The sequence below is a fragment of the Schistocerca serialis genome, chromosome 5 (assembly GCF_023864345.2).
Source record: "Schistocerca serialis cubense isolate TAMUIC-IGC-003099 chromosome 5, iqSchSeri2.2, whole genome shotgun sequence".
Taxonomy (NCBI): Eukaryota; Metazoa; Arthropoda; class Insecta; order Orthoptera; family Acrididae; genus Schistocerca; species Schistocerca serialis.
The window spans coordinates 240,357,826-240,381,572 of record NC_064642.1 but is presented as its reverse complement, the minus strand read 5'-3'; the positions used below and the strand labels follow the sequence as shown (position 1 = coordinate 240,381,572).

The window sequence follows — 23,747 nt, the reverse complement described above, 5'->3', positions numbered from 1 at the left end:
TATTATTGTAATCAAATCCAACCTTTTGAAAATACAAGAATTCTAGGTTGCGTTAAATAAGTAGGTACCTTTTGGGATTTTTGCGCTAAAATAGGAAGAATATGCGTTAACTTCGAAATAGGCTGTTTCAGGTGCTATAAAGTTGACGGTTTCGAATTTAAGTAGACACGGAACGCGTAATCACAAGTCTGTCTGCAAAAAGGAACCCAGGTAAAGGATAGAGTTTACCCTAAGGTCCACAATATAATTGTAAAATGTCTAATATTCCGCGTGCCCACCTCCTATGGACTGCATGAACAGGGTCTGATTCTCCCTGAGGCGGCCGGACCAGAAGAGGCAGAGGTACGCCAGCAGGGAGTTGAAGCCGAGACCCGCAGCGTTGACGAGGCTGACGGTGGACGGCAGCGGGAAGCAGTTCCTCGGCCGTACGTGCACCAGCCGCCGGAACAGGCCGCCCTGCATCCGCAGGCACAGCACCGGCTGTCCAATCTGAGCAAAAACACAATAATACCATGCACGTTCCAGCGTGCTGCGAGAAAAATTGACCACCAATGCTTCTGTCTACACCTGGCCTACCTCAAAATTGGTGACTGCACATCCCACACGCCTCACGACCCCAGTACATTCGCTACCCATTATGACTGGGAAATCTGTGCTTCTGACGATTCCCAGGCGCAAGTAGTTGTCTGTGAAATTCATGCCGCAGTAGAAGACCTCCACTTCGATAAGGTCCGCCTTCAGCCTCACTGGTAATGGTGCCTTCTCAAACTGCGAGAAAAAACAGACATAAATACTCTCACAAGAGAGGTTTTGCTCTCTTGCTAAGTTCATGGAAGAAGTGACAAATATTTTTTGAACTGGAATAAGCCTGATAGCGAAACAAAGGACATACTGTCGAATACTACTGGATAACCATCATTACCAAAATGAAGTCTATGCATTCTTGTTTAGTAAGCAGATTATGGACAATATACAGGGTGAATCACCTAAAATCACCACTAGTATTGAGGAAAGGGAAAGCACTATTGAAGTGCTGTTTTCGCAGAATGGATTGGCAGACAGGGGCTCATACTGCTAACCAACCAACACATTCGTTGGTTGGTTCATTTGGGGCACCGGAGCAATGGGAAGGAAGTCGGCCGTTCGCTTTCAAAGGAACCATCCCAACATTTGTCTGAAGTGATTTGGGGAAATCACAAGAGAGAATTAATATTTATGATTAGTGACAGTAATGTACAAATAAATAATATTTTTGATACTCTTTTCTGGTTTTAGAACAGGTTCCAGAGCAAAATCAACGTGCAGTTATAGTGATTAAGCAGTTCTAACGTTTTAGTTTTCTCTTATAGTTAACACATGCAACAAGAGCTCTTAGTTCATATAACGCTGGTAAAAGAAATTAGACGGGTGGAAAGGTAGGAACAGAAGTATGGAAGAAAAGACCGGCCTGAAGACTGCACATTAGCTTGATATCGCAAGTACTTACTAATCCTTCGTCAAAGTTTACTCAGCAAGTAATTGTTAATGAATAAGGTACATCGGAAAAGTCTCCTTCCATAGTACTGAGACGATACAATGGAGAACTGGCAAAAGAAACAACTGAAAAAAATTAAAATATGAAGAGCCAAAACAAACATTTATGTTGAGTAGACGCCACATTTCATCAACATAAATGGCAAATGGCACAATAAGTAACAATGAAGATGAAATTGTATAAACACCCCACCGTTTCGTTGAAGGTTCTGGCTTTCAAGAGATGAATCGCAAACTCAGATAATCATAGTGAAAATAAAATAATTCCGGAATCAGTTCCAGAGAGTTGTATTAAGTTATTCGAAGTGCTGAAAAGAAAGCCATCGAGAGACGATGGTATTCCAGGAAGAATGACTGAAGACAGAACAAAAGTTATACGAAATGAAATAACAAAGTTACTTACAGAACGTTGGCGTGAGAAGGCAGATCTCGAAAATTGATAGAACTTTGGAATTATGCTTCATCACAAGATAAGTAATAAGGCATAAATTACCTGCGAAATATATCTGCCCAGTATCCGCACGGTACAAGACAGACACTTAAAGTGTTGACAAGTCCATAGGAAAAAAAAAAAAAAATGTTAATCAGGAAAACAAGTAGGCTAGATTTAAGAAAGAGTATAGCATAACTGTCCACTTGCAAGTTCTAAATGACATTATAGAACGAGGAAATCTCGATTCTATATGAACCATACCATTAGTAACTGCTCTCAAGAAAGAAGTCATGGATTCAACCAGTACTGAAAGGTGCCGATGTCGTTCCATGAGAACAGTGTGAAATTAAGGACTAAAGGAGCTAGGCATGAGGATTTCATAATTCAAACAGTTCAAGGCGACCCTATAGGAAGTTTTCTAGTTATTAAAATGAGAAAAATGAAGACAGAATATGTGTTAGTGGACAACAAGTGAACCACCTACGGCTCTTTTGAAACTGCGTTGTCTGTTTCTAGCGCAGACAAACTTCAACAGTGTGTCCAAAGATTATATAGACCACATCTGGAAGTATTCATGAAATACATTCTAAAACAGTGTACACTGAGGTGACAAAAGTCAGGGGTAGCAATATGCACATAAGAAGATGGCGGTAGTATCGTGTACATAAGGTATAAAAGAGCAGTGCATTGTTGGAGCTGTCATATCTACTCTGGCGATTCATACGAAAATGGTTCCGACGTGATTATGGCCGCACGATGGCAATTAACAGACTTTGAACTCGGAAATGGAACGCAGTGGTCAACGGTCTTCACATAACTACCGTAGGCAGCGACGTTTGCGTAGAGTTGTCAGTGCTGACAGACAAGCAACACTGTGTGAAATAACCGCCGAAATCAAGGCGGGATCCTAACGTATCCGTTAGGACAGTACGGATAAATGTGGCGTTACCTGGAAATGGCAGCAGACGGCCGACTCGAGTGCCTTTGCTAACAGCACGATGTAGCCTGCATAGCCCTTCCTGGGATCGTGACCATATAGGTTGAACCAAAGACGACTGGAAAACCGTGACGTGTTTAGATGAGTCCTGATATCAGTTGGTGAGAGCTGGTGATGGGGTTCGATTGTGGCGCAGATTCCACGAAGCCATGGACCCAAATTATCAACAAGACATTGTGCACCACGTAGCTCCATAATGGTGTGGGAGGTGTTAACGTGAAGTGAACTGGGTCGTTTGATCCAACTGAACCGACCATTGCCTATGCTCGGCTACTTAGAGACCATTTGCACCCATTCATGGAGTTCATTTTTGTGGATGACAATCCGCCACACCAACAGCCCATAATTCTTCATCTACATCTACATCTACTAATATACTCCGCTAGCCACCAAGCGGTGTGTGGCGGAGGGCACCATTCGCACCAAAGTCATATCCTCCTCCCCCCTCTGTTCCACTCGCGGATCGCGCGAGGGAAAAACGACTGTCTGAACTCCCAGTACGAGCTCTAATTTCTCTTATCTCTGAATGGTGATCACTGCGCGATATGAAAGTTGGTGGTAATAATATATGCTCTACATTCTCGGCGAAGATTGCATTCTGGAATTTAGTGAACAGCCCCTTCCGTTTAGCGCGTCGTCTTTCTGCAAGCGTGTCCCACTTCATACTTTCTATGAGATTTGTAACGCTCTCGCGATGGCTAAATGTACCAGTCACGAATCTTGCCGCTCTTCTTTGGAGCTTCTCAATAACTTGAATCAGACCCAACTGTTAAGGATCCCATACAGACGAACAATACTATAAGACTGGACGAACTGAAGTATTGTAAGCTATTTCCTTTGTTGAAGGACTGCATCGCTTCAGGATTCTACCAACAAACCGCAATCTAGAGTCCGCCTTCCCCTTTACTTGTGTAATCTGATCGTTCCATTTGAGATCATTTCGAATAGTCACGCCCAGATACTTGACGGATGTAACCGCTTCCAAAGACTGGGCACTTTATTTTGTACTCGTACATTAATGGGAATTTACGCTTTGTTATACGCAAAAGGTTACACTTACTAACATCGAGAGATAACTGCCAGTCATTACACCACGCATTTATTTTCTGCAAATCCTCATTGATTTGTTCACAGCTCTCGTGTGATACTACTTTTCTGTAGACTACAGCAACATCGGCAAACAGTCTAATGACGCTGTCAATACCATCAACCATATCGTGTATGTATGAGTAAATACACAAATCACGTAAAAAGCAGCGGACCTATTACGCTGCCCTGGAGCACACCTGATGTTACGCTTGTTTTTGTTGAAGTCTCCTCATTCAGGACGACGTACTGCTCTCTGTGTGTTATAAAACCTTCTATCCAACCGCATATGTCATCGGATAGACCGTAAGCGCGAACTTTTTGGAGCAAGCGACTGTGCGGGACTAAGTTGAACGCCTTTCCAAAGTCGAGGAATATGGCATCAACCTGGGAGCCAGTATCTAGAGCCTGTTGTATGTCATGCACAAAGAGGGCCAGCTGTGTCTCGCATGACCGCTGTTTCCTAAAACCGTGCTGACTTCTGCAGATGAGCTCCTCAGGGTCTAGAAAGTTCATTACGTCCGAACCGAGAGGTCACTTCGTGCACAAAATCCTGCACCTGCAATAATTTCGCAATTGTGGACAGCTGTAAGGATAGCATGGCCCAAAATTTCTGGATGGTACTTCCAGCGACGTGTTGGGTCCTTGCCACATCGAGTTGCTGCAGTACGCCGAGCAAACGGAAGTCTGACACGATACTAGGAGGTAACCCATGACTTTTTTCACCTCAGCGTAAAACGAATATATTTGAAAAAAGTGGAGCAAATTAAATAGCAAATTACGGAACAAGCTGACGATTCACTATATTTAACGCGATTACTTGAAGAAATACAGCAACCAGTAAAAATAATGTGCCCTTCTTCCTATATTCCTTCAAGTAATTTAATCCACCCTGACGGAGCTGAACCACCATTAACACAGATCAATTAGTATTTGATGCTGTTGTAGACAATGGCTGGTTCTACAGGGAAGTAAATTAACAGAAGAGTGAAAATGGGCTGAAGTGCTTTCGGTGAATCAGAATGCCCCGCTGCGTTGAAAAGGTGAGTTAACCATCACTGCGTATAACAGTTTTGGCTTGTGGAAGTGAAGCATTGACTTTTTACGGCGAACAAACACTGTGGATTGCTAAGTGATTAACGGAGATAGCTAAGTTAGATATTGTTAGAACAGACAGGTAAGAAACAAATGCAGCAAGGGAAAGATTGGATAGGAGAAAGTACTTACGACCTCAGTAACAAAAAAAAAAAAAAAAAAAAAAAAAAAAAAAGGAGGGGGACAGTACATACAGGAAGGCGAATGAGTGACTGACAAGCCATAGCGTCTCTTTGGTGGCTCAATATTAGAAAATGTGCAAGAACGGCGAGGTTGCGGCAGGTTAAGACGCGATGAGTGAAAATGGAAAATCATCAAAATTAGTGTGAGGCATCTTTGAGTTAGATTACTTTTTAGTGAACTTGAACTCAGAAATCACGCTGAATTTATTTCGTACGGATCGGAAATGAATTCTGGAGGTGATGCAAGTACTTACCTTGACTTTGTCGAAGTCGCCATGTCCACTCAAGGTAACAGACAGTACCGAACGAGTAGCACTCGTAGCCCGTATCTGTGGATAAAAAAACTATCATCGGAAAACAAATTTACAAACACAAAACCCCCTCCCCAGACAACAAACACACACACACACACACACACACACACACACACACACATATACACACACACCACGCATACATGACCGATGATGATCTTTAACTCCAAAAGCAACAGGGTGAGCCACTAAAGCTGTTTTCATGCTGGAGCTCATTTAACCTGCCATTTCGTTAATTGTCTGAACTGTTTCAGTAGACTATATTGTAGTCTACTACTTTAAAAACGACCTTTGCTAGGTTTAGAGGGGCAGGTGTAGAGTTGTTGCTCAAATTATTGTACATTTATAATAAATTATGTTTTTATTTTTTTGGTATATGTGGCGCAGATGTTTTCTTTTATTCAGATTTTTAAATTTACAGAGTTGAGTGCGTATTTCGTTGAAGTGGATCAGGTGGAATACCCTGTCGGTATAAAACACTTTTGTCTGAGTATTTTATTGATAAAGAAAACTCACTGAAATCTGATGAACGTCTGTACAGATTTAGCGCACTCATTTTCAACAGTTTTGAAATGAGAAACTAAACTTTAATCCAATGGCAACGTTACCATCAATAACATGAAGTACGGAATACGAATCCTTCTTATTATTTACCTTGAAAAACGTAAAAGAATATTTATATGGCTAGTTGCTAGCCATTTACAGATTTTTTCTGGAAAAATTATTAATTACTCCTATTCAAGAATTCCTCTCTGTTATAGAAGTAACTGTTAAGGAGAAATGTCTTTCATCTAAATTTGGAAAAGTTTCCCCTATGAGTAAGATATTTTATTTTCATTGCTAGATTTTCAAAGTTGTATAGCTGCATATTTTACTCCGTTCTGCGCCAAAGTTAAAACGCAGATCAATTTTCTTCTAGTGCTGTACGTTTCAATATCTCTGTTACCATCAAACTCAAATGTTTTGTTGATAACAGATTTCATAAGTGATAAATGTACTGTAGTTAGTATTCCCAACTGTCTACAGAAATTGTTGTGTGAACCACAGTTATAATTCTAATTACTTTTCTTTTGTTTAATGGATACTTCTTGTCTAAATGTACTCATAGTTACTCCAGAATAATATCCCACAATATATCGTGAACGAAAACATGAAAAATGACTGACTTCTAATTTCCCAAATTTCGCAATTATTCTTCTATCAGAAATAGCTGAACCTAAACGTATTAGCATTCTACTACAGTAAATGGTTCTCCACTTCAAATTTAAACCAGTGTGCACATCTAAGGTCTTACTAGTTTCTATCATGTTTACTTTTCCTTTTAAGTGGAACATTTCCGACTGTTCAAAAATTAAATGAGCTTAGAGTCAGCCTATTTGTGCAAACCAGTCAGTAACCTACACAAATATGTGCACATCTAAGAACTTACTACTTTCTATCGTGTTTACTTTTCCTTTTAAGTATACTAGGTTAATAGGAAGTGGGACATTTCCGACTGTTCAAAAATTAGATGAGCTTAGAGTTAGCCTATTTGTGCAAACCAGTCAGTAACCTACACAAATATGTGCACATCTAAGAAGTTACTACTTTCTATCGTGTTTACTTTTCCTTTTAAGTATACTAGGTTAATAGGAAGTGGGACATTCCTGACTGTTCAAAAATTAGATGAGCTTAGAGTTAGCCTATTTGTGCAAACCAGTCAGTAACCTACACAAATACTTCATTTACTATTTTCTCTGTTGATGCTTCTTTGCTCGGCTTGGCAACAGTGTTTGATTCATCAGCAAATAGGGCTAATTCTGCCCACTCATTCAGATCATTAACATAAAGCAAGAATAGTAGTGTGCGAATGATGAAACTCTTTGGATCTCCCATTGTAATTTCTCCACATTCAGGTGAGGTAGCAACCCTATTTTGTGTTACTCAAACAGCCTACGGTAACTTTCCGCATTTTATTTTTAAGGAAGGCCTAAGCCAGTTATTTGCTAGGTCACATATTCCAGAAAAACTTAAATTCTCTAAAGAATATTATGATTAGAGCACTCAAATGCCTGTGATAAGTCACAGCAGGACTCAACTGGAGGTATTTGATGGTTTAAAGATTTTATTCTTTGCGCAATAAATGTGTAAATAGCGGATTTAGTAAATGGCACTTTTGAAATTCTTGTGTAGCGGGACCACCGAAAAGGTCAAGTTCGACACTGTTCCTGGGTGCATTACATGTTCCCACGTCTCGTCATGCGGGTGCATCCAACACTGTCGAACGTGATTATTGTTGTGATCAAGGTGTTATGGTGTGGAGAGGCATATGTTGCATGTATGTGTTGACCTCCTTGTGTTTGAACACGGTAGGCTTACCGGGCAACGTTATTGTGTCACTGTACTCCTCCACCTTGTGCGTCTTTTCAGGGGTGCATTCGGTCCCGACTTTATTTTTAAGGGGGAAATTGTGCAACCGGATTGAATAGCGCAAGTGGAGGAGCTTTTGGAACAAGAGGATAATCAGTGATTGGGCTGACCTGCCAGTTATCCCGATTGAGATCCGACTGGACACGTGTGGATTACGTTAGGGAGACGTATTTCAGCACACCCACGTGCATCAACGACCATCCAGCAACTGCCAACCGCATTGGTGGAGGAATTGAACACCCTAACCCAAGAACTTCTTACCAACCTTCTGACCAGGAAGGGAGCTCGCTGTGGAGCAAATACAGGGTGTCCGAAAAGACTTTCCCTGATTACACAAATTGATAACTCAGGCTAGAAGTAAGATACAAATATGAAACTAGTGTCGAATTTTTTACAACTATCAAAGTTCTTTTTTAGGTTCGCAGTACGTAAGTAGTGGATGAAGTGCAGTGCCCAAGAAGCCATGTTAACCAATCAAGAGATGGCACAGTGTGTCCTGTGGTACCGAGGGACATTATCACCAACCACAGTGCAGAGACACTTCCAGACAACATTTGGAAGGAATCCACCTGATGTCAAGAGCATTAAAGCCTGGTATTAGAAGTTCAAGAACACAGGATCGGTTGCTGACCTTCCGAGGTCTGGTCGACCAAGAACCTCAGCAGACAGGGTGGAAGCTGTAAGGCAGTCTTTTCTGCGAACTCCGAAGAAATCGGTGCGCAGGGCCTCACGTGAATTACAGATGCCAAAAAGCTCTCTCCATGACATTTTAGACAAGCGTTTATTGTTTCGTGTATACAAAGTGCAAATCGTTCAGGCCTTGTTGTCCAATGACTTTGCGGTCGAAATGTTATCACGTATTGAGGACAATGATGGTTATCTCAGACGAATTGCCTTTTCCGACGAAGCGACCTTCTTTGTCAGTGGAGTAGTGTATCGCCATAATGTGCGCATTTGGGGTTCACAACCCCCTGGCGAGGTCATGGAGTGCACCAGAGGCAGTCCAAGGGTGAATGTTTGGTGCGCGCTATTTCACGATCGAATTATCGGGCCATTCTTCTTCGCTGAGGCTACCATCACATCTTCAGTGTATCTGGTCATGTTGCAACTGCATGCTGTTCCTCAGCTGCTTCAGTATCACCCCGATGTCTTGTTTCAGCAAGGCGGTGCACCGCCTCATTGGGGTTTGGACGTCCGTGCCTATCTCGATATGACCTTTCCTGGGCGATGGATTGGTCGTGATGGGCCAACGGTTTGGCCTCCACGCTCTCCTGACATAACCCCATTAGACTTCTTTCTGTGTGGTTATGTCAAGGACTAGGTCTACCGAACACGTGTACCAGATCTTGAAACCCTGCGGCAACGGATAACCACAGTCGTTGAATCGATTCCTCCAGTGATGTTGGCTAATGTGTGGACGGAAATTGAATATCGCCTAGATGTGCTACGTGCTACCAAGGGTGCTCATGTGGAAGTTTACTGATGTGTGAAAAAAACTTTGATAGTTTGTAAACAATTAGACACCAGTTTCATATTTGTATCTTACTTCTAACCTGAGTTATCAATTTATGTAATCAGGGAAAGACTTTTCGGACACCCTGTATTTCCGTCTGTATTGATAAAAGGTCCAGCGGACCATCATGAATCACAGTGGCGTAAGTGTAATTTGTCACATTGAATAAAAGTGTCATTGCTGTTCGTCTCATTCCGTATTTTGTTAAGTTACCTTCTGTGCTGTAATGTAGCAGTTCTTTCTATGTATGGTCCAAGTGAGCCGTGGCGAGCTGGCACCAATGTTATTTTGTTCCTATATCGTTGAGATCCATTGTGGTTGAGCTAAACTATCTTTGCTTTTCGCCTGTCTTATGTTCCTGGTTGGCGGGCGAAGGGATTAGGTTGTTAGCCTTCGACGGGTAACCTTCGAGATTACGTGACATTTCGCTGGGAGACGAGTGTTAACGGCTGCCGAACGAACCTGATGACCGTTGTATGTTGTGGTGTGAAATCGGTCGGGCTTTTTGGCGACATAGGCAGCTTGGAGATACAAGTTCTGTGACTTCGCTGGGAACAAAATATGAAGTGAAGCGGTGAAGCTGTGGAACCCGCTCCTTCATATTGTGTACGTGATACGAAGTAAGTGGTCGTAATTGTGTTTTGTTGACCGACCCACTCAGAGGTACTTATATTTTATTATTATGGTGAGACTTCACAGTCGACATTTAAGATGGTGTGGAAGAGTCCAGTTAGACTAGTTAAATGGTGGTCGTTATTTGAAAGTTTTCTGAGAAGTTTTACCAGTGCTCTGTATTTCTTGTAATCAAATGATTTTATGTTGGCGTTTACAAAGTCTGCACTCTATTAATACAATTGTTAATGTGTAAAATTCTTAAGGTCAAAGTTGCGGATTTGTCAGTAGTGTAACGCCTTCCTTTATACGCTTACCCTTATATCGAGTCAGAGGTTCTGCCGAGTGTTTCTATTTTTCAGAGTTATTGGAATGTCTTTATGATTCGCGCAAAAACATTTGATTGCGCCAGCGCCTTGGCAAGGAGTGAAATGTCATCCGAGATCCGGGCCTGGCAGTGTTTAAGAACCTGGCCACTACCGGGAGTTGATCACATACCGCCTTCCAAAGTTCAGCATTTATCTTCCTTCCGCCAAGGCGGGTTAAACTAGTAGATATATAAATATATATTGTATGTAACTTGTTCTGATACGAACCTGTTTCCTTAAATATTAGGGACTGGCAACTGGCTAAACTTTAAATTCCATAGCATCTCCTGAGTTCCTTGCACAGCTCTTTCAAGTACTCTTTTATTAACACGCCTGAGCACGTTAACATTCATTTTTAAGGATCAGTGTTTCTGTTGTAGTTTTTTTATATAAGTGGTTGTATCATTTTATGTAATTGGATCTTAATTTGTCACTAATGTTGAAGTGTCATTAAGTCACCCTTTATTGGTAACTGTTTTCATTATATGTATTTTGAGGGAAATCCTATATGGGACTTTGAATTTCTGAACTTTGTCAGTAATTCTGTTTCCTTAATAAGGGAAAATAAAGCGAGGGGTGTTAGTGCCCGGCAACATTAAGTTTGTAACTGAGCTTTTAACAAGTGCTTCCTTAACGGAATGAAATAGTATGTTTATAAGGGTATTTTAGTAAAGCATGTTAAGTGTGGCCATCCTAATGTAGTAACTGATTTTAAGGAGTTTGATGAAGTGCCTATGTGAAGTAACTGATAATTGCTATGATGAAGGTTTCTATAAATGCCTGGCACATTAAGTTTGTTATAACTTTCTCTTAAGGGACTGTTTATTTGAGTACTGAGTACGTTGGATTTCTAACCCTATTTGCAAGGCTTTATCTAGTGGCTCGTCCACAATTTGAAATTGTCAAATTCCTTAAAAGTCGTAAATTCAATAAAATGTCTTAATTATTAATTGTGACTACCAACCATGATTCCATCCCGCTTCCCCTTTTATGGTATCTAAGATATGGTGGGTAAGTGTGGCACGAAAAGGGAACCACTTACCACCAAGGTTCATCCAGCTATGTTACTTGGCAGTGACACATCCTAGGGAAGTTATTCTCGTCCTTAGGTTTTGCACACCAGTGTTTTACTTTGTATTTAAGCGTTTCTTTTTCTGTTAGTACTTACACTGAAGAGCCAAAGAAATTCGTACTCCTGACCAATAGCCGGCCGAAGTGAACGAGCGGTTCTAGGCGCTTCAGTCTAGAGCCGCGCGACCGCTACGGTCGCAAGTTCGAATCCTGCCTCGGGCATGGATGTGTGTGATGTCCTTAGGTTAGTTAGGTTTAAGTAGTTCTAAGTTCTAGGGGACTGATGACCTTAGATGTTAAGTTCCATAGTGCTCTGAGTAATTTTTTGAACCAATATCGTGTAGAGCCCCCGCCAGCACGGAGAAGTGCCGCAACGTGACGTGGCATGGACTCGACAAAAGTCTGAAGTAGTGCTGGAGCAAACTGATACCATGAATCCTGCAGGGCTGTCCATAAATCCGTAGGTGCACGAGGGAGTGGAGACCTTTTATGAACAGCACGTTGCTTCCAGATTAACTCAAGAATAATCATGTCTAGGGAGTTTGGTGGCCATTGTAAGTGTTTAAGCTCAGATGAGTGTTCCTGGAGCTACTCTGTAGCAATTCTGGACCTGTGGGGTGTCGCATTGTCCTGCTGGAATTGCCCAAGTCCGTCGGAATGCACAAGGGACATGAATGGATGCAGGTGATCAGACAGGATCCTTACGTACGTGTCACCTGTCAGAGTCGTATCTAGACGTACCATCAGTCCCACATCATTCCAACTGAACACGCCCCCCACCATTGCAGATCCCCACCAGCTTGAACAGTCCCCTACTAACATGCAGGGTCCATGGATTAATGAGGTTGTCTCCATACCCGTACATGTCCATCCGCTCGATGCAATTTGAAACGAGACTCGTCCGACCAGGCAACGTGTTTCCAGTTGTAAGGTGTCAGGCAAATCCAACACCTTCCATAAAAACCCTGACATGATAAGCAAATCCAGTAGTATGTCACATAGCTCCGAATTAATCGTGACATTAAATTAACCAAAGTAATACGAGTAACGAGTGAGCAAATGGAATACCACAGACTAACACAAGAATGCCTAAATGCATGTCATACCTTCTCACCGTGAAACAGACGCAGCTGCCAGGGGAGAAACGAGAACAGAAGCCGAGAGCAGAACCACGTTAAACGAGAAGGCCCTACGATAAGGGACGGACGGACACCCACGTCGCCAGCTAACCGCTACGTCCACACCACCCGCACGTTTTAGCGTGAGACTTTTTCGCGTGTCTGTTACGTTAGGACCACCCCCCAGCCCATGTTAAAAGATAGAGCCCTCCAGAAGAACAGTATAGATCTTACGATAACGCTAAAAGCACCACACCAGCTGCAAGTTTTAGCGTGAGACTTTTTCGCGTCTCTGTTACGTTGCAAACTTTAAAAAACATTGCCCCACCACGAAAAGTATAACGTTTCTCATTGGATAGACAGAAGTTTTCTAGGCGGAGCTTAAGGTTAACATTGACACCCTGATTGGTCAGATGAAAACACAGCCAGATAGTTTTCTTTTTAAACCAACTTCGGTAAATTGTAGTAAGGAGAAGTTAGGGGAGTTGCTTCCGAGAGGGCGAGCTGGATGGAGCTGCGCCGGCCGCCACCCTCTGACGAACACCAACAAGGTAATGAACGCACATGATGCCGCATTTTTGAGCGCATAAGGCTTCCCTCAGAACTGCAGAAGTCTCATCTGTTACATCCCCTTATTACGTAATACTAGTGTCGAACATCAATTAAAGCTCATATTGTTCACATTTGCCACTTGAAGTAAAAATCTGAAACGAGAAGATTTTTCTGTTATATAGTTATTGAGAAGCCACATCAGCCACTGTAATTTATGACAAGTTAGATAAGTAATTAAAGATAATTGAGGGTCACTGTAGACCATTTTGATAGTTTTTTTTCTTTTGTGAAACTTAATTTAAACCTAGATTATAGATGTGATATGGCATAGGTCATCCTTCGATCCATTATAGAACTTGGAAACCCATTCAGGGAATATTCGTTCACATTTTTGTTGAACGCAGTCGGTTTTTACCATCCTGTATTAAAACATTTCCTTTTATCAATAGTGCAATTTATAAACGATGTTTTGTGAGTAGAATAAAATTTCCAATGGTAAACTTAACTGCTTTTTCGACGTTATTTTACCAGCTAACTAAAAATAGGAAAGCCTTGAGCCCCTTCCACTAAATTTAGTTAGTATTAAGATTCTTTTACAGGGAGTGCAGTGGAGCTGACGCTGAGATCATTAAGTATTTGGTTATATCATCGCTAGTGTCACTGAACTCTTCTGAATTCTACATGTCATGTGTGGTCTGACGTCTCCTTACCAGCAACAAGTCCCAGGTTCAAACTAGTCAATTCCCTAAAAAAACACGCTCAGAGCGTCATTGCGTGAAAGTGGTAGGGAGACACGATATAGAACAAACAGACACCATGCAGAATGTTTAGAAAATGGCGACCCGGCCAGGATGGTAAAATGCTATGATTGAAGGTCGACCACATGCCTAACTAGGTCAGAAAAATATCCTGTTGAAACATTTTCGTAGTAAATTTTTTTTCCTAAAGTTTTAAATAGTCGAAAACAGTAGCTGCAGCGATAGATAGTAAGAAACTGTCAGAGACAATAGTATTATTAAGTTAAGAATTTTAAAAATTGTTAGAATTATGTTTTCTCCTCAATGCAAGCGCACAGGTGGCGGATACATCGTTGACAAGTTGGTTCTGACCCAACAAGTAAGTGAATGGTTTGTCAAGTAGTGTGAACAAAAAGTTTATGAACCGCGTGAGATCGTATGAGCGCATGTTGACGCGAAGTAGGGCGCGTGAATTGCTTTTAAAACAGAAAATAAGGGATTCGGAAAGATTAGCAATGGCAGATCGAGACCTTGACTGAATTGAGGTAGAGACCCAGCATGAAAATGGACAGAGAATAGAGGACAGTACAACAGACGATGCAGTATCGCGAGAAATAGGACATATAACGCACCATAACGAGGATAATGTACGTCAAGGCATAGAAAACGTAAGTCAGCATTCGACAGAGGAGCAGGAAAGTAGAGAGACATTCGATGAGGATTATAAGTTGCGTCTTGAATACGTAGAACCCATAGTACAAGTAATCAGAGCTCCCTCACCACAGAGTACAAGGAATGCGAGCAGAAACGTGTCACAGCACAGTTCAATGCAATCGGTTGCAAGCCAACACTTGGGCGAAAACACAGAGTGTACGACATCGGAAGAAAACGCAATAGGACCCACCAATCTGGCAGAATTATTACAATTAATGACGGAAACCATGAGAAGACAAAATAAGGAAACCGCGAACCAAATTAAAATTCAGAATGCAGAAATGACGAAAAAAAATGCAGAAACCACGAGACAAATGCGTGCGATTAAAGAACAAAACAAAAAAATTCAGTTACACCCAAGTCATATTGGAGACGAGGCAAAAGAATCTCGAGAAGTGATAGGAAACTTAATAACAGGTTACAATCAATTGAGAACAGACATTGACAAGGTACAAGCGGACGTACAAACATTGCGCAATGACATTCAGGACGAGGTCAAAACATTACGTAACAACACCCAGGGAGAAGTCAAGAAACTAGAGAAACAGGTAGACGTAATTACTAGACAAGCAGCAGGTACAGTGCGTGAAATTGTTGAAAACAGTGTGTTACACAAACGTATCACAAAAGCAGCGCTGAAAAGATATAACCGCATAGTCAAAATAGAAGCGCAAACGAAGCGACAATTTCAGAAATTGCGAACAGAGTTGTTGCAAACCATTGAAGAGCGTAGTGAACAGGATCGAATAAGCACAGAGTCTGAAACCACATCCGTATCTGTAACAGCACCGGAAAAACAAGCAATTAACGAAGATATTACGCATTTGCGATTCCAATCACAGGCGGAAAGTAACATACGTGACAATGGAAAGCCAGGTCGCGAAGAGTACAGTGCAATGCATTCAGCTACACGTTCACAACCGATGGAAGAAAATTATTGCGTACCACTCCAACGATACTACGCAAGGGTAGGCGAAAGTTACAGTGGACAATATCCAATGGATCTACCACAACCGGAAAGAACGACGGGAGAAATGATCAGAAACAAAAGTGGCGAAGAATCGCGAATTTCATATGGAGCTATGACGAAGTACGACAGCGATCATTTCCTCACAGTCAGGAAATTTCAACACTTTCGAGAAGGAAACTCATTACATCCACGAACTTTCATTGATCAGTTTCGAGTAGGATTACCAGAACACTGGACGCTAGCACACAAATTAGACTTTATATGTGCACACATGTCAGGAACAGTCGCAGAAACCATGCAGAATGTTGCAGCGACATGCCGATCGTACGAAGATTTCAGAGAGAAGTTTGTCTCACGATATTGGTCCAGCGAAGCACAGAACAGAGTGAAGTACGAATTATTATAGAACCCATATTTTGAAAATTCAGGAGAGAAGAGTGCCGTGAAATTTTTCGAATTAATGACAAAGAAAAATCAATGCTTAGATGTGCCATACAGTGACGGAGAGTTGATTAAATTATGCGCGATGAAGGTACCATTGAAATACCAGCAATCATTAGTAGGTCGCGGAGGCAATGACGTCGAAGCATTTAAAGGTATTCTAAGGGAACTAGAGTTCATATTTTCGGAAGATGACGCAAGAAAAAGACGAAGCGCACGTGAAAACGAAAGCAAAAAGCAGTGGAATCCACAAGACACAGTACGAGGAAACTATAATTGCGAACCATGTGATCACTTCGCACCAAGAAATGACAATAGAATTTCTACAAAGAACCGGTTATGGATTTAGAAGAGAATATGGCAATAACTATAATTCACCCAGGAACGGCAACAACTATTACAGAGGAAATGACGACAACCGGAACGGGTACTGGAGAACCAATAGACCGACAAATTATCAACAAAGAAACCACTATCAACAAGCTGAACAAGAAAAGAGAATACAGAAAAGAGAATACAGATTGACCCAGGACAATTCCAGCACCTTGAACAGAGAAGTAAAAATCTTATCACGAGAAGAGAAGAAGGAAGAAAGAAATCCACAGGGACCAGATGAAAACGAAGACAAGAAAATAACAATCTCTTGTTGGGACGAAATTAACTGGGAGAATACTGACGAGGAAGATGAATTACCAGAAGCATGCACAACGAATGTAGGAGGAAAGGGCGAAGTAATGAGTATTGCAGAGCTATTTGAGATGGAAACCAGGGAAAGCGAATTCAATGAGGATAATGCGCAGTCGACAGAAGTTGAAAATAAGTTACGAGTGGGCACACAACCCAACGTATATAATGAAGGAAGTTGTGATGCGATAATTAGAGCATTTAGATGCGATTATGTGGAAGCAGCGACGAAGAAGGAGAAGATAGGCGAGGATGAGAAAAAAGTAGAGGATGTTGAAGAAAGCATAAATGAAGGAAGAAATAGAGAAGAGGAAATAAGAGAGAGATAAGTAGCAGTCGAAGCTTATCCTACAGAAAGTTTGAATTCACAAGGGAAATTCCTAAAAAGACTCATGTATGATTCAGTGGAGGATTCGTTGATGCAAGAAGAAGAAGAACAGAACCAACCCTTTCAAATTCAACCAATTGTGAAGGCCATGGTAAAGCATATCCCAGTCAATATTGTAATTGATAGCGGAAGTGAACTGACTGCGATCTCAGAAAATTTATTCATGCAGTGTGATGCCAATGAGGAATTACCAGTTCTGAAAACACGTAAGATTAAAGTAAGAGGTCCTATTAGAAACAATGCTGCGGAAGTTACGAGACAAACAAGGTTAACTCTTTCGTGTCAAGGTCACAAGATCGAAGCCAACTTTGTGATTATACCTGAACTAACTGTAGATTTGATATCAGGTTCAGATTTTTTAAATGAGAGACGAGCAATGATAGATATGGGGAAAGGTAGCTTAACATTAGGGAATTTCACACTTCTCTTTCAGCCAAAGCTAAAATGAGAAGAAATACCAGTTGTAAACAAACAATTAAGAATGATGTGAGATAAAGAGGACAAAGAATTAGAATTGTATGCACAAAAGGGGGAATCGCCTCAACTCATGTTAGAAGTTCATAAAGAAATCGACGAAAAATTGCAACAAGTTCATGGTATTTCGGAACACAGTAAAAGAGAATTAGAGGGTATTTTACGAGATAAAGCAGAGGTATTTTTACCTAAGACTGGCAGTATTAAACACTTTCAGTACAAGTTTGAAGATTAATTTTATTATTGGTAAATAATCAGCACAATATTTCAAGATTATGTTGCAGATAAGATCGTCAGGAGAAAGAAGAATGAAGAGAGAGGAAGGTGGGAAAAAGAAAGTAGTTTCAATAAAAACAAAAACAAAAATAACACCAATAGTACCATAGATTAAGGTGAAGGGGTAAAGCGTAGATAGTCTAACAGCATGAAATACTAAAATGCTATACACCATGACACTACACAAAAAAAATAAAAAAAACGAATTTGAGGATTTCTTGTAGAAGTTAAGACTCAAAATATCTTAGAATTGTAACATGGAAAGGGTGCCAAAATTTGTAAAGCTTTTTAAGAAGGCGTAAAACAATATAGGTACTAGACATATGTTAGATGATTATAAGTGAAACTTTTTGTAAGAATCATTGTAAAAACTCCAGCAAAGACCAGATGCAACGACCCACAAGTTGCAATGCGAGAAGTATCAAGAAAGAAAAGGACGTAATTAGCAAGACACGATTCCTACAAGGCAGAAGCGTCGAGAGAAGGGAAAGGAGAGCGAGACCAACAGAAGGCCTGTGTAACTGAAGTGGGCAATAAATTTAACCACTAGGCGGAACCCTGCTGCTGGGACAGAACACGGAGCCGCACAGTGACAGAACCCTGCAGAGACGCGACGGGACACTGAACGCCGAACGCCGGAATGGTCTCCGAGCGCCCCCACACAGCAGAGCGAGCAAAAAACGTCCTGACAAGAAGACCGCTTGGGCAAGCCACCACTGGCAAAAAAATAAGTGTAAAAGTCACACTACCGCTATTAAACAGCACGCTGATGCACGAAACTGAAGAAAACGTCCACAAAGTAAAAATGACACACCCAAACAATTTATCAAACCGTTACTAGGAGGAGAACTCAAAGCGACTAGTTATCAATAAATATTTCCATATCCTGCCCAGAGAAGAACCAAGAATCAAGTAGGAAGCAGAGAAAAAGCAGGAAGAACAGAAGTTGAAGATTGGCAAGATTGAGACCAAGAAAGAAGATGGGTGAAGAATAGACCACATACCTTCCCAAATCCTTATTCTATTGTAAACTAGTCGTCTGCGAAGTATTACAACGAAAAACGACCGCTTTCAGCGACACATCACGATGACTTTCACGCATACAAAGCCGGTAAACCACGAGATTCTGCACTCACAGCTCCATTCCATTATGGGACTTCTAAACAGCAACACACACTTGCAAAGCCAACAAGAAACGACAGACGAAGCTGTAAATCAAATACTTGCCCACATCCATTTCGCTCAAGTCCATGACCTTCGTGCAAAAACATTCGCCAACCTCATGCTTAAACACTCATAGGATTGTGTAAATGTGTGAAATCAAATTATATGATGTAGGAATTGCGCAGAAGAAACATGTGAAAAACTAAATAAGTTAAGCACACCAGACAGTTAATAAACTACAAAAAAACAGTCATTGACTATGGACTTAAATAAAAAATAGACATCGATAAAAATAAGTCCTTAGTTCTGAAATGGACAGTATATAAAGAACAAAAGTAAGGCATAATAAACACTAAAACGATATGCCACTTATTTTCTCCTCATAAAAATAAAAGAATAACTATATTTTACTTATTTTCTTCCTATAAAACCAAAGAATAATAAATTATCTTGTTGGATGTTTTCCCTTTTTTTTAAACATTTGTACCATTTGTAATGATAATATCTCAATACTTGTGAATGTATGTTTCTTTGTCAAAGCAATTCTTGGATATAATTCTTATTTGTTAGTGTAACAATGAAGAAATGAGTGTCTAGAAACAAAGACATTTTACTTGTACATGATATTTAGAAAATGTGTTAGGAATAGATTTTACTTAAGTACTACATTTATAAAAAAAATATATTTCTAAGAAAATCGATGTGAAAGACTCCTCACTTTCGATAACAAACTTCTTAAAAAACAAACTCGACACTTAAATAAAGAAAGAAAATAATTAAAAATTAATAATAGCATAAAAATATTCTTCTCTTGTCATTTTTAATTATAATGTGGAAGAATATAAAAATACAAATTAGTAATACAAACTAGCATAGAATAGAATAACGTGGCTGAACAGTAGGCAACAAAATTTAGACAACAGTATAATTTTTGACTGACTTACACAACAATTCAATCATTGCCTAACTTCAGTACAAAAATTAAGTTCGATGGGTGGTGATATGTAAGGTGTCAGGCAAATCCAACACCTTCTATGAAAACCCTAACATGATAAGCAAATCCAGTAGTATGTCACATAGCTCCAAATAAATCGTGACATTAAATTAACCAAAGTAATATGAGTAACGAGTGAGCAAATGGAATACCACAGACTAACACAAGAATGCCTAAATGCATGTCATACCTTTCCACCGTGAGACAGACGCAGCTCCCAGGGGAGAAACGAGAACAGAAGCCGAGAGCAGAATCATGTTAAGCGAGAAGGCCCTATGATAAGGGACGGATGGACACCCACATCGCCAGCTAACCGCTACGTCCACACCACCTGCAAGTTTTAGCGTGAGACTTTTGCGCGTCTCTGTTACGTTAGGACCACCCCCCAGCCCATGTTAAAAGCTAGAGCCCTCCAGAAGAACAGTATAGATCTTACGATAACGCTAAAAGCACCACACCAGCTGCAAGTTTTAGCGTGAGACTTTTTCGCGTCTCTGTTACGTTGCAAACTTTAAAAAACGTTGCCCCACCACGAAAAGTATAACGTTTCTCATTGGATAGACAGAAGTTTTCTAGGCGGTACTTAAGGTTAACATTGAGACCCTGATTGGTCAGATGAAAACATAGCCAGATGGTTTTTTTTTTTTAAACCAACTTCGGTAAATTGTAGTAAGGAGAAGTTAGGGGAGTTGCTTCCGAGAGGGCGAGCTGGATGGAGCTGCACCGGCCGCCACCCCCTGACGAACACCAACAAGGTAATGAACGCACATGATGCCGCATTTTTGAGCGCATAAGGCTTCCCTCAGAACTGCAGAAGTCTCATCTGTTACATCCCCTTTTTGCGTAATACTAGTGTCGATCGTCAATTAAAGCTCATGGTGTTCACATTTGCCACTTGAAGTAAAAATCTGAAACGCGATGATTTTTCTGTTATATAGTTATTGAGAAGCCACATCAGCCACTGTAATTTACGACAAGTTAGATGAATAATTAAAGATAATTGAGGGTCACTGTAGACCATTTTGATAGTTTTCTCTTTTGTGAAACTTAATTTAAACCTAGATTATAGATGTGATATGGCATAGGTCATCCTTCGATCCATTGTAGAACTTGGAAACCCATTCAGGGAATACTCGTTCACATTTTTTTTTAACACAGTCGGTTTTTACCATCCCGTATTAAAACATTTCCTTTTATCAATAGTGCAATTTATAAACGATGTTTTGTGAGTAGAATAAAATTTCCAATGGTAAACTTAACTGCTTTTTCGATGTTATTTTACCAGCTAACTAAAAATAGGAAAACCTTGAACCCCTTCCACTAAATTTAGTTAGTATTAAGATTCTTTTACAGGGAGTGCAGTGGAGCTGACGCTGAGATCATTAAGTATTTGGTTATATCATCGCTAGTGTCACTGAACTCTTCTGAATTCTACATGTCATGTGTGGTCTGACGTCTCCTTACGAGCAACAGGTCCCAGGTCCTAACTAGTCAATTCCCTAAAAAACACGCTCAGAGCGTTGTTGCGCGGAAGTGGTAGGGAGACACGATATAGAACAAACAGCCACCACGCAGAATGTTTAGACAGTCATCAACAGTCCTACGTCGGTGCTGGCGGGCCCAGGTGGGGTGTAAGGCTTTGTGTCGTGCAGTCATCGAGGGTACACGAGTGGGCCTTCGGCTCCGAAAGATGTTTCGTTGAATGGTTCGCACTCTGACACTAGCTGATGGCCCAGCACTGAAATCTGCAGCAATTTGTGTAAGGGTTGCAGTTCAGTCGTCGTTGGTCCCGTTCCTGTAGGATCTTTTTCCGGCCGCAGCGATATTGAAGATTTGAAGTTTAACCGGATTCCTGATATTCACGGTTCACCCGTGAATTGATCCTACCGGAAAATCCCCACTTCATAGCTACCACGGAGATGCTGCGTCCCTTCGTTCGTGCGCCGACTATAACACCACGTTCAAACACACTTAAATCCTAATAACCTGCCACTGTGGCAGTAGTAACCGATCTAACAACTGCGCCAGACACTTGTTGTCTTATGAAGGTGTTGCCGACCGCAGCGCCGAATTCTGCCTGTTTACATATCTCTGTACTTGAATACTCATGCCTGTACCAGTTTCTTTGGCGCTTCAGGGTATGTACGAAGTGTAACGTGGCTATACAAGCTTCAAGGGGTCTAGCGGATGTCTTGAGGAACAAACAGCGGCTATCGGCCCATGTGCGAAATTCTCATTTGACGACGCTACGCAGCGTCGGAGTTTGTGTGCAAAGGCTGCAGTTAGGACACCTCTGGAGCAGAAAACGTGAGTTGGTGGGTTGACCGTGTTTTGCTAATCGTGAAAGCGTTAGACGTTATCTGACGTCCGGAATGGTATCTGGCCCACTGCGTTGAGCTCCGCTACGGGTTCGTCAATATACAAACCCACCGTTGCTGTGAAATGAGCGGTAGGCACCGGCTCCTGTACTTCGATGCATCGTAGCACCGTTTGATGAAGTTTTCGGAACTAGGAGTCTATGCTCAGCTTGTTCCTCGACACAACCTCTACAGCTCCTGCAAATCTATTACTATCGATTTCCAGCACACTGTATATACAGTAAGGTGCAAAAAGTCATAGCTTAGCGAAATGCACATCCACTAATGGCGGTAGTATCGCAAACACAAGCTATGAAGCCGCCATTTGGATTGAGTGATTCATGTGAAAAGGTTTCCCACCTCATTATGGCCGCAAGTCGGAAATTAACAGACTTTGAACGCGGAATGGTAGTTGGAGCTAGACGCATGGGAAATTCCAATTGGGAATCCTTTAGGGAATTGAATGTTCCGGGATCCCCAATGTCAAGAGTGTACCAAGGATAGCAAATGTCAGGCAATACCTGTCGCCACGGACAACACTGTGGCCAACAGCCTTCACTTAACGACCCAGAAAGAGGAGATTGCTTGGAGTTGTCAGTTCTAACAGACAAGCAACACTGCGTGAAATAATCGCAGAAATAAGTGTGGGTGCTATGACGTACGTGTCCGTTAAGACAGTACAGTGAAATTTGGTGTTAATGGCCTATGGCGGCAGATGACTGATGCGAATGCCTTCGCTAACAGCGCGACATAGCCTGCATCTCTTCTCCTGGGCTCGTGACCGTATCGGTTGGACCCTTGACGACTGGAAAAGCTGGCGGGGTCAGATGAGTCCCGACTTCAGTTGGTCTTATGGTTCAAGTGTGGCGCAGACTCCACGAAGCCAAGGACTCAGTTTGTCAATAAGACTATGTGCAAGCTGGTGGTGGCTCCATATTGGTGTTTTTTACAGGGATCATTGACTGAAAGTCGTTAAGTCTGGCTAGCTGGAGATCATTTTCAGCCATTCATGGACTTCGTGTTCCCAATCTACGATCAAATTATTTTTATGGATAATAATGGGCCACAATTATTCATGATCGATTTGAAGAAGATTCTGTACAATTCGAGTGAATGATATGGCCACCCAGACCGCCCAACATGAATTCAATCGAACATTTATTAGACATAATCGAGAGGTCAATTCGTGCACAAAGTAGTGCACTGGCAACACTTTAGCAATGACAGACCGCTATAGAGGGAGCGTAGCTCAATATTTCTGCAGG

General features: G+C 41.4%; 1 protein-coding gene across 1 annotated transcript in view; it reads right to left on the bottom strand.

The window, feature by feature from the left end:
- Positions 1 to 258: 258 nt before the first annotated feature.
- Positions 259 to 23,747, bottom strand: part of LOC126481867 (synaptic vesicle membrane protein VAT-1 homolog) — a 37,864-nt gene continuing 14,375 nt past the window's right edge. Inside the window, exons 3-5 of the mRNA XM_050105825.1 lie at positions 5,581 to 5,655; positions 577 to 768; positions 259 to 489 (exon numbers count right to left, since the gene is read on the bottom strand). Coding sequence (XP_049961782.1) covers positions 259 to 489; positions 577 to 768; positions 5,581 to 5,655 — 498 coding nt within the window. The remainder of the gene's footprint in view (positions 490 to 576; positions 769 to 5,580; positions 5,656 to 23,747) is intronic.